At 56.7% G+C, this 12,896-nt stretch overlaps 1 protein-coding gene across 7 annotated transcripts in view; it reads right to left on the bottom strand.

Annotated features, from left to right (window-relative positions):
* RIMBP2 (RIMS binding protein 2) overlaps positions 1–12,896 on the bottom strand; it is a 1,349,166-nt gene that overhangs the window by 478,952 nt on the left and 857,318 nt on the right. For all 7 annotated transcript variants that reach the window (XM_086942673.1, XM_086942667.1, XM_086942669.1 and 4 more), the window contains one exon: positions 6,635–6,786. In XM_086942673.1, coding sequence (XP_086798799.1) covers positions 6,635–6,786 — 152 coding nt within the window. The remainder of the gene's footprint in view (positions 1–6,634; positions 6,787–12,896) is intronic.

The following is a 12,896-nucleotide window of genomic DNA, read 5'->3' as shown; positions in this document are numbered from 1 at the left end:
CGGCGGCGCAAGGCCTTCATAAATAAGGCCCTAGGAGAGGGACATAGACTAAGGGGCAAGGAAATTGGGTCTTGGCCACTAGGACAATGACACAGACACAAAGACACTAGGACAGTGACAGTTACACTAACCGTGAGACACTAGGATAGTGACAGTTACACTAACCGTGAGACACTAGGATAGTGACAGTTACACTAACCGTGAGACACTAGGATAGTGACAGTTACACTAACCGTGCGACACTAGGAGAGTGACAGTTACACTAACCGTGAGACACTAGGATACTGACAGTTACACTAAAAGTGAGACACTAGGATAGTGACAGTTACACTAACCGTGAGACACTATGATAGTAACATGGACTTTGGGGCAAGTAAACTGAGACATGGGCACTAGGACACTGACACGAGGACACTAGAATAGTGACATGGACTCTGGGGCAAGTAAACTGGGGCATGGCCACTGGGACAGTTGCACTAACTGTGAGACACTAGGATAGTGACATGGGCTCAGACACCAAGACACTAGGATAGGGACATAGACTAAGGTGCAAGGAAACTGGGTCTTGGCCACTAGGACAATGACACAGACACAAAGACACTAGGACAGTGACAGTTACACTAAACGTGAGACACTAGGATAGTGACAGTTACACTAACCGTGAGACACTGTGATAGTGACATGGACTCTGGGGCAAGTAAACTGGGGCCTGGCCAATGGGACAATTACACTAACCGTGAGACACTAGGATAGTGACAGTTATACTAACCGTGAGGCACTGTGATAGTGACATGGACTCTGGGGCAAGTAAACTGGGGCACGGCCAATGGGACAGTTACACTAACCGTGAGACACTAGGATAGTAACATGGACTTTGGGGCAAGTAAAGTGAGACATGGGCACTAGGACACTGACACGAGGACACTAGGATAGTGACATGGACTCTGGGGCAATGAAACTAGGGCATGGGCACTAGGACAATGACACAGACACCAGAACACTAGGATAGTGACAGTTACACTAACCGTGAGACATAAGGATACTGACATGGACTCTGGGCCAAGAAAACTGAGACACTGCCACAGGCACCACACAGTGAAACTGACACAGGGACACCAGAATCGTGACAGTTACACTAATCGTGAGATACTAGTATAGTGACATGGGCACTGGGGCAAGGAAACTGGGACATGGCCACTGGGACAGTGACACGGACACCAAAACACTGGGATAGTAACAGTTACACTAATCGTGAGACACTAGTATAGTGACTTGGGCTCTGTCGCAAGGAAACTGATACATGGACACTAGGACAATGACACTGACACGAGGACACTGGGATAGGGACATGGACTGTGGGTCAAGGCACTGGGACACTGACATTGACACACTGAGCTAGTGACATGGACTCTGGGGCAAGTAAACTGGGGCAGGGTCACCAGGATAATGAAACTAAGACCCTATGATAGTGACATGGCCACTGGGACAATGACAATGACACAATAACACTGATACTCTGACACTAGGACCCTAGGATAGTGACCTGGACACTGACATGGACACAGACACTGGACACAGTGACAATGACACTAACACTGAGACACCAAGAACGTGACATGAATACTGTGACAAAGACACTAGGGCAAGGACACTGAGACCCTAGGATAGTGACTTGGACCCTGGAACATGGACACAGTGACAATGACACACACTGAGACACCAAGAACGTGACATGGGATACTGGGACTTGCACAGTAGAAGAAGGCCCCTAGAACATTGACACTGGGACAAGAACACTAGAACAAGGGCACTAGAACACAGACACTGGGAAAGGGGCAGTGGACAGGGGCACTAAAACAAGGGCACTACGACACTGGGAAAAGGGCAGTGGGACAAGGACACTAAAAAAAGGGCACTAGGACACAGACTCTGGGAAAGGGGCAGTGGGACAAGGACACCTGTACACAGACACTGGGAAAAGGATACTAGGACACAGACATTGGGGCAGAGGCAGTGGGACCCAGACACTGGGACATGGACACTAGGACATGGACCCTGGAACAAGGGCACTAGGACAGAGACTCTGGGAAAGGGGCAGTGGGACTCAGACACTGGGACAGGACCCCGGAATAAGAGCACTAGGACACAGACACTGAGACACAGACAGTGGTGCCCAGAGAGTGGCACGTCGACAGTACCATTCACACACTGGCGCATGGATAGTGGTAGGCACACACTGGCACACAGGCACTGGCACATGGACAGTGGAATGCGATCATTGGCACACAGTGGCATACATATAGTGGTGCACAGACAGTGACCTCCAACAGTGGAATGCACACACCAGTGCGTGGACAGCAGCATGCAGACAGTGGCATGGAGACAGTGGCATGTGGCAGTGGCACGCAGACACCCCGGTTCACGGACAGTGGCATGGAGACAGTGAAATGCAGATAGTGTCACAACCACACCGGTAGGTGGACAGTGGTGCCCAGACTGGAATACAGACAGTGGCACACACACCCTGGTTCATGGACAGCGGCAGGTGGACAGCGGCACACACACCCTGGTTCATGGACAGCGGCAGGTGGACAGAGGCACACACACCCTGGTTCATGGACAGCGGCAGGTGGATGGTGGCACACACACCCTGGTTCACGGACAGTGGCACACACTCCCTGGTTCATGGACAGTGGCACACACTCCCTGGTTCATGGACAGTGGCAGGTGGACAGTGGCACACACACACACACACACACACTCCCTGGTTCACGGACAGCAGCAGGTGGACAGTGGCACACACTCCCTGGTTCATGGACAGTGGCAGGTGGACAGTGGCACACACTCCCTGGTTCATGGACAGCGGCAGGTGGACAGTGGCACACACACACACACACTCCCTGGTTCACGGACAGCGGCAGGTGGACAGTGGCACACACTCCCTGGTTCATGGACAGTGGCACACACTCCCTGGTTCATGGACAGTGGCAGGTGGACAGTGGCGCACACACACACACACACTCCCTGGTTCACGGACAGCGGCAGGTGGACAGTGGCACACACTCCCTGGTTCATGGACAGTGGCACACACTCCCTGGTTCATGGACAGTGGCACACACTCCCTGGTTCATGGACAGTGGCAGGTGGACAGTGGCACACACACACTCCCTGGTTCACGGACAGCAGCAGGTGGACAGTGGCACACACTCCCTGGTTCATGGACAGTGGCAGGTGGACAGTGGCACACACTCCCTGGTTCATGGACAGCGGCAGGTGGACAGCGGCAGGTGGACAGTGGCACACACACACACACACACACACACACACTCCCTGGTTCACGGACAGCGGCAGGTGGACAGTGGCACACACTCCCTGGTTCATGGACAGTGGCACACACTCCTGGTTCATGGACAGTGGCACACACTCCCTGGTTCATGGACAGTGGCAGGTGGACAGTGGCACACACATACACACAGCAGGTGGACAGTGGCACACACTCCCTGGTTCATGGACAGTGGCAGGTGGACAGTGGCACACACTCCCTGGTTCATGGACAGTGGCAGGTGGACAGTGGCACATACTGCCTGGTTCATGGACAGCGGCAGGTGGACAGTGGCACACACTGCCTGGTTCACAGACAGTAGCAGGTGGACAGTGGCACACACTCCCTGGTTCACGGACAGCGGCAGGTGGACAGTGGCACACAGATACCCTGGTTCACGGACAGTGGCAGGTGGACAGTGGCACACAGACACCCTGGTTCACGGACAGCGGCAGGTGGACAGTGGCACACACTCCCTGGTTCATGGACAGTGGCAGGTGGACAGTGGCACACACTCCCTGGTTCATGGACAGCGGCAGGTGGACAGTGGCACACACACACGCACACTCCCTGGTTCACGGACAGCGGCAGGTGGACAGTGGCACACACTCCCTGGTTCATGGACAGTGGCACACACTCCCTGGTTCATGGACAGTGGCACACACTCCCTGGTTCATGGACAGTGGCAGGTGGACAGTGGCACACACACACACACAGCAGGTGGACAGTGGCACACACTCCCTGGTTCATGGACAGTGGCAGGTGGACAGTGGCACACACTCCCTGGGTCATGGACAGTGGCAGGTGGACAGTGGCACATACTGCCTGGTTCATGGACAGCGGCAGGTGGACAGTGGCACACACTGCCTGGTTCACGGACAGTAGCAGGTGGACAGTGGCACACACTCCCTGGTTCACGGACAGCGGCAGGTGGACAGTGGCACACAGATACCCTGGTTCACGGACAGTGGCAGGTGGACAGTGGCATAAAGACACCCTGGTTCACGGACAGCGGCAGGTGGACAGTGGCACACACTCCCTGGTTCATGGACAGTGGCAGGTGGACAGTGGCACACACACACACACACACACTCCCTGGTTCACAGACAGCGGCAGGTGGACAGTGGCACACACTCCCTGGTTCATGGACAGTGGCAGGTGGACAGTGGCACACACACACACTCCCTGGTTCACGGACAGTGGCAGGTGGACAGCGGCAGGTGGACAGTGGCACACACTCTCTGGTTCATGGACAGTGGCAGGTGGACAGTGGCACACACACACACACACACACACACACACTCCCTGGTTCATGGACAGCGGCAGGTGGACAGTGGCACACACTCCCTGGTTCATGGACAGTGGTAGGTGGACAGTGGCACACACACACACTCCCTGGTTCACGGACAGCGGCAGGTGGACATCGGCAGGTGGACAGTGGCACACACTCCCTGGTTGATGGACAGTGGTAGATGGACAGTGGCACACACACACACACACACTCCCTGGTTTACGGACAGCGGCAGGTGGACAGTGGCACACACTCCCTTGTTCATGGACAGTGGCAGGTGGACAGTGGCACACACTCCCTGGTTCATGGACAGCGGCAGGTGGACAGTGGCACACACTCCCTGGTTCATGGACAGCAGCAGGTGGACAGTGGCACACACTCCCTGGTTCATGGACAGCGGCAGGTGGACAGTGGCACACACTCCCTGGTTCATGGACAGTGGCACACACTCCCTGGTTCATGGACAGTGGCAGGTGGACAGTGGCACACACACACACACACTCCCTGGTTCACGGACAGCGGCAGGTGGACAGTGGCACACACTCCCTGGTTAATGGACAGCGGCAAGTGGACAGTAGCACACACTCCCTGGTTCATTGGCAGAGGCAGGTGGACAGTGGCACACACTCCCTGGTTCACGGACAGCGGCAGGTGGACAGTGGCACACACTCCCTGGTTGATGGACAGTGGCAGGTGGACAGTGGCACACACACACACACTCCCTGGTTCACGGAGAGCGGCAGGTGGACAGCGGCAGGTGGACAGTGGCACACACTCCCTGGTTGATGGACAGTGGCAGGTGGACAGTGGTACACACACACACACACACACACACACACTCCCTGGTTCACGGACAGCGGCAGGTGGACAGTGGCACACACTCCCTGGTTCATGGACAGTGGCACACACACACACTCCCTGGTTCACGGACAGCGGCAGGTGGACAGTGGCACACACTCCCTGGTTCACGGACAGCGGCAGGTGGACAGTGGCACACACTCCCTGGTTCATGGACAGTGGCAGGTGGACAGTGGCACACACTCCCGGGTTCATGGACAGTGGCAGGTGGACAGTGGCACACACTGCCTGGTTCATGGACAGCGGCAGGTGGACAGTGGCACACACTGCCTGGTTCACGGACAGTAGCAGGTGGACAGTGGCACACACTCCGTGGTTCACGGACAGCGGCAGGTGGACAGTGGCACACAGACACCCTGGTTCACGGACAGCGGCAGGTGGACAGTGGCACACAGACACCCTGGTTCACGGACAGCGGCAGGTGGACAGTGGCACACACTCCCTGGTTCATGGACAGTGGCAGGTGGACAGTGGCACACACACACACACTCCCTGGTTCACGGACAGCGGCAGGTGGACAGTGGCACACACTCCCTGGTTCACGGACAGCGGCAGGTGGTCAGTGGCACACACACACATACACACTCCCTGGTTCATGGACAGTGGCAGGTGGACAGTGGCACATACTCCCTGGTTCATGGACAGTGGCAGGTGGACAGTGGCACACACTCCCTGGTTCACGGACAGCGGCAGGTGGACAGTGGCACACACTCCCTGGTTCATGGACAGTGGCAGGTGGAAAGTGGCACTCACTCCCTGGTTCATGGACAGCGGCAGGTGGACAGTGGCACACACTCCCTGGTTCATGGACAGTGGCAGGTGGACAGTAGCACACACACACACTCCCTGGTTCACGGACAGTGGCACACACTCCCTGGTTCATGGACAGTGGCAGGTGGACGGTGGCACACACACACACTCCCTGGTTCATGGACAGTGGCACACACACACTGGTTCATGGACAGTGGCACACACACACTCCCTGGTTCACGGACAGTGGCAGGTGGACAGTGACCCGCAGAGAGTTTCGTGCAGACACGTACAAGGGGACCTCTCACCACTCTCAATGCCAACAGGTCATGCCCATGGTAGACCCTGGGCTTTACATTTCCCCTCCCCCACCGGCATCACAGACCCTAGAAAAGATGATATTTTGGACTTACGTCGGCGTCCGGCCTGTTCCGGGGGCTCCCGGCCCTGGACCTAGTGAGGAAGGTGGGCCGCACGGAGATCTGCTCCGGTTTCTCCACGGAGACCTGCAGGGGTCGGATGTACTCGGAGATCACGGGCCGGGTCCCCGAGGGGCTCTCATGACCTGTGGGGAGAGAAGACGGACCCCGTCAGCACCGGCCCTGCCCAAGGGCGGCTCACGCGCAAAGACGCACGCGGAGCTGCAGCAAGAGACGGACAGATGACCCCTGCCTGTCTCCAGCACCGGACACATCGACAGACATCATGGTCAGAGCGCCAAGAGGAGCGCCTGGCGAGGCAGCGCTATGGAACGCGGCGAGGCGCCACACGGGGAGAGGGAGAGGGGGCGCGGGGGTGCCTGCGGGCTCCGGTTAAAAGGAAGCGGCTAATTAAGGCTTTGAGGTTTCTGAAAGACTCAATTACACCCTTAGACGGATGGCCTTCGCGGCGCGTGGCTGCAGCTCTCAGAGAGGGGGGCATCCGTGCCAGGTGGCCGCCCGCGTACCCCCACCCTGGAGCAGCCCTGGCAGCGTGGACTGGGCCAGGGGGGAGCGGGGCATGTCTTCTGGAACTGGTCCCTGAAGCATTCCAATGTAACCCCTAGTAGATGCCACCTTGAGGTCTGCGGCCCCGGCTCTAGCGCCTTCACTGCCTCATTTCTGATCGAGGGAAGGAACAGGGCCCTCCCCCGCACAACTGATGTGATCTACGGTGGGTGGAATGGACCAGGGGCAGATGTATCATGGTGTTGTGTTGGCCTTGCATCACGCCAGGCAACGCACGGGCAGCAATGCAGCACTAGAGTCAGATTCACCAGCCATGGAGGCTCCTTCCATGTGCTGCGGTGATTGGTAAATCTAAGGTAACGCAGGGCAGCGCAACCTGCTGCGTTGCGTCACTCTGGCCCGGAGAGACGTTCCATGGGCGCAGCGTGGGCGCTCCCACACACCCACCCATGGATTCTGGCACATTCCCAAGAGTTATCAATACTACACCTGGGAATGCATCATAATGCACCGCCTTCCCAGGGGAGGCGACATATGTTGATTTCTCCTCATTGATTTCTGTTTGCATTCTGCAGCGCATGTAGACAGCGGAAAAAAGTCTCAGAGGATTGTTTTTTGTATGGGAAGGTGGCACTTCCTGCGCAAAACCAGTCCTGCCTACACCCTTGCACCGCGGCGCAAGGGTGCCTGCGTTGGCGCAGGCAGCGCAATGGTGGCCGGTGCAACGAGACGCAAGGAATGCACCATATAACGCTAAATATGGCACATCCCTGCCCTCGCCCTTTCACGCAGCGCAGGGCAACGCAGTTAGGTGTCTGCTGCGCTGCGTTGTGTGAAAGTCTGACAGCTCGGGGCCCAGTTGCTTTTACTGACACACCAATCATCAGACAGCGTGAGCGCTCACGTGACTGATGTCACAAGCTGGGCGGGGCACTCTCTGCCCATAAGCGCCAGAGCACCTGCCCACAACAGGAAGTGAACAACATGAACACCAGGGCCTTCCAACAGGAACGGGGGGCCAGGCAAGATGAAAGCTTGAGCCAGCCCAACCTTTACAACAATGACGTGTCAGAAGTACCGGAAGGGTTCCAAGCAGAGGGTCAGATGCTGGGGGTCCATTGGATGCAGATGACCTGGTCATTCTCGAAGCCACCAAAGGACTCTGGCACTGTCCCTGCCTCCTGGCACGGGACAGCACAGCAGGGGCCTGGAGCGCAGCGCGAAAGGACCACATTTAGGAAGATGCAGAAAATACCAAAGCGACGGAAACCAGTTACAATTGTCTCTCAGGGGCAGAGTGGAGCCCTGCAATAAAACTCCTGCACGTATCCCACCAGGAAACGACTAGATGACGTCACTGCAGTGCATCGGTAAGAATAATGCAGGAGCAGTCTGAAAGTGTCATCTGCCCCGTGGTACCTGATGGGAGTGACACGTGCGCCCTATCAGCAACGAATGCTACCAACACACATGCAGTTCTGCATGCAAGGTCTCCACGTGCACAGACACCTCCCTCATCACGTGCTCAGGACAGAACTCGGCAGGTTCCCCTAGTTACTCAACTTCCAAAAATGGCCTCTTCAAGTTCTGGTTCCAGAAGAGGGAACTTGACTCAAATGCTCTCACTCCAAGGCGAGACTCTCCAAACTACCCTTAGAACACCATGTCACCTCTGGGACACCGCCTCCCCCCAGAATCCCAGCACAAGACACCACAGACCAGAAGGGTCTTCCCAGGGACTCAGAACAGCCCCAGAGGGACACAATATTGTGAGGGGCGCACACACCAGTGCGTGGACAGCAGCATGCAGACAGTGGCATGGAGACAGTGGCATGTGGCAGTGGCACGCAGACACCCCGGTTCACGGACAGTGGCATGGAGACAGTGAAATGCAGATAGTGTCACAACCACACCGGTAGGTGGACAGTGGTGCCCAGACTGGAATACAGACAGTGGCACACACACCCTGGTTCATGGACAGCGGCAGGTGGACAGCGGCACACACACCCTGGTTCATGGACAGCGGCAGGTGGACAGAGGCACACACACCCTGGTTCATGGACAGCGGCAGGTGGATGGTGGCACACACACCCTGGTTCACGGACAGTGGCACACACTCCCTGGTTCATGGACAGTGGCACACACTCCCTGGTTCATGGACAGTGGCAGGTGGACAGTGGCACACACACACACACACACACACTCCCTGGTTCACGGACAGCAGCAGGTGGACAGTGGCACACACTCCCTGGTTCATGGACAGTGGCAGGTGGACAGTGGCACACACTCCCTGGTTCATGGACAGCGGCAGGTGGACAGTGGCACACACACACACACACACACACTCCCTGGTTCACGGACAGCGGCAGGTGGACAGTGGCACACACTCCCTGGTTCATGGACAGTGGCACACACTCCCTGGTTCATGGACAGTGGCAGGTGGACAGTGGCGCACACACACACACACACTCCCTGGTTCACGGACAGCGGCAGGTGGACAGTGGCACACACTCCCTGGTTCATGGACAGTGGCACACACTCCCTGGTTCATGGACAGTGGCACACACTCCCTGGTTCATGGACAGTGGCAGGTGGACAGTGGCACACACACACTCCCTGGTTCACGGACAGCAGCAGGTGGACAGTGGCACACACTCCCTGGTTCATGGACAGTGGCAGGTGGACAGTGGCACACACTCCCTGGTTCATGGACAGCGGCAGGTGGACAGCGGCAGGTGGACAGTGGCACACACACACACACACACACACACACACTCCCTGGTTCACGGACAGCGGCAGGTGGACAGTGGCACACACTCCCTGGTTCATGGACAGTGGCACACACTCCTGGTTCATGGACAGTGGCACACACTCCCTGGTTCATGGACAGTGGCAGGTGGACAGTGGCACACACATACACACAGCAGGTGGACAGTGGCACACACTCCCTGGTTCATGGACAGTGGCAGGTGGACAGTGGCACACACTCCCTGGTTCATGGACAGTGGCAGGTGGACAGTGGCACATACTGCCTGGTTCATGGACAGCGGCAGGTGGACAGTGGCACACACTGCCTGGTTCACAGACAGTAGCAGGTGGACAGTGGCACACACTCCCTGGTTCACGGACAGCGGCAGGTGGACAGTGGCACACAGATACCCTGGTTCACGGACAGTGGCAGGTGGACAGTGGCACACAGACACCCTGGTTCACGGACAGCGGCAGGTGGACAGTGGCACACACTCCCTGGTTCATGGACAGTGGCAGGTGGACAGTGGCACACACTCCCTGGTTCATGGACAGCGGCAGGTGGACAGTGGCACACACACACACACACTCCCTGGTTCACGGACAGCGGCAGGTGGACAGTGGCACACACTCCCTGGTTCATGGACAGTGGCACACACTCCCTGGTTCATGGACAGTGGCACACACTCCCTGGTTCATGGACAGTGGCAGGTGGACAGTGGCACACACACACACACACAGCAGGTGGACAGTGGCACACACTCCCTGGTTCATGGACAGTGGCAGGTGGACAGTGGCACACACTCCCTGGGTCATGGACAGTGGCAGGTGGACAGTGGCACATACTGCCTGGTTCATGGACAGCGGCAGGTGGACAGTGGCACACACTGCCTGGTTCACGGACAGTAGCAGGTGGACAGTGGCACACACTCCCTGGTTCACGGACAGCGGCAGGTGGACAGTGGCACACAGATACCCTGGTTCACGGACAGTGGCAGGTGGACAGTGGCATAAAGACACCCTGGTTCACGGACAGCGGCAGGTGGACAGTGGCACACACTCCCTGGTTCATGGACAGTGGCAGGTGGACAGTGGCACACACACACGCCCTGCAAGAGGAGAAGCGAGCCTCTGCTCCCAGGCGGACAGATAAGAAATGTGCATTATCTCAGGACTCCAGCCAGCAGCAAAGGCAGCAAAACCTCTCTGCACACAGACTGCAAACTAACCAGGAAACATCAGGGACCAGCAGGCCACAGGCACTCTCATCCCTCTTGTATTTTACATGTTTCCTCAGCCTCAATGCCCCACTTGCCAGTAAAGTCACTTGTACAGTCCAGCATCTGGAAGGAGCCAGCCAAGGGCTGCCACACACACAACAACAAGAAGAGACGCTGAACACCTGGAGGGGGTTCACTCCCAGTGCCAGGGTGCGGCGGGCACTTCATGCCACTCATCTAGATGCAGGAACAGCCTTCATCAGTACTGGGCATCCAGAGCTGTGGGCAGCACTCACATTCAGCCATACTCACTCACACTTACTTATGTTCACTCCCACTCTCTCTCTCTCACTCACTCACACTCAGTCACTATCACTCACATTCAGCCATACTCACTCACACTTACTTATGTTCACTCCCACTCACTCCCACTCTCTCTCTCTCTCACTCACTCACACTCACTATCACTCACATTCAGCCATACTCACTCACACTTACTTATGTTCACTCCCACTCACTCCCACTCTCTCTCTCTCTCTCTCTCTCTCTCGCTCACTCACACTCAGTCACTATCACTCACATTCACAGTCATGCACACTCACTCACTCACACTCACTCATGCTCAGTCACACACACACGCACTCACACTAACTCAAACTAACTCACTCACCCTCTCACTTACATTTACTTACATTCACTCAGTCAGTGACAGTTACTCATGCGCACTCAAACACTCACACCCTCACTCACGCTCACTCACACTCACTTACTTACACTCACTCTCTCCGTCACTCATGCTCACTCACTCAGACTCACTTTAACTCACTCACTCACACTCACTTACTTAAACTCGGTCACTCATGCTCAGTCACACACACACACTCACTCACACTAACTTAAACTCACTAACATTTACTTACATTCACTCAGTCAGTGACAGTCACTCATGCTCACTCACACACTCAAGCCTCACTCACACTCACTCACACACTCACTCACTCACGCTCACTTACGCATACACTCACTCACAGACTTACATTCACTCCCTCACACTCACTCACTCACTTACACTCATTCTCACTCCCGCCTCCCAGCCTCCGCCAAGAAATGTTTGCAGAACTCAGCTGCCAATCACCTGCTTTATGGGCCCTCCGTGGAAGGTGCACGTGACAGGTTAGTTTTTTCCTAATTAGGTCTCCTCACTACATTAGGTCGCATTCGCCCCAACATGGTCGAGTTTCCATTCACAGGGCTTTCAGCAGCAGTTTTCAGAAGTGAAACCGGAATTCCAAGGTGTGCAGTGGAACCCTCAAGAGACTGCTAGAAGAGGGACACCCAAAGAGGTGGGACCCTCAAGAGACTGCTAGAAGAGCAAAACCCAAAGCAGTGGAACCCTCAAGAGACTGCTAGAAGAGGGGGACCCAAAGCGTTGGGACCCTCAAGAGACTGCTAGAAGAGCAAAACCCAAAGCAGTGGAACCCTCACGAGACTGCTAGAAGAGAGAGGCCACTGCGCCTCTGGCCTGGTCGCCCCCTCTGCCTTCCTGCCGCCCGCTGCATACCTGCTCCTGCTGCCCGCTGCATACCTGCTCTCTGTGCCGCTGCCCCAGCCGCCGCAGGGCCGCTCTCCAAGCCTCTGCTTCAGTTTTTCCCGCCGCTGCCCCAGCCGCCGCAGGGCCGCCCTCCTAGCCTCTGCCTTCCGTTTTTCCGCCGCTGCCCCAGCCGCCGCAGAGCCGCCCACCAAGCCCGACTTCTTTTTTC

The sequence above is a fragment of the Lissotriton vulgaris genome, chromosome 11 (assembly GCF_964263255.1).
Source record: "Lissotriton vulgaris chromosome 11, aLisVul1.2, whole genome shotgun sequence".
In the NCBI taxonomy this organism is placed as follows: domain Eukaryota; kingdom Metazoa; phylum Chordata; class Amphibia; order Caudata; family Salamandridae; genus Lissotriton; species Lissotriton vulgaris.
Note: the sequence above shows the minus strand (reverse complement) of the source record. Positions and strands in the feature narration are given on the sequence as shown.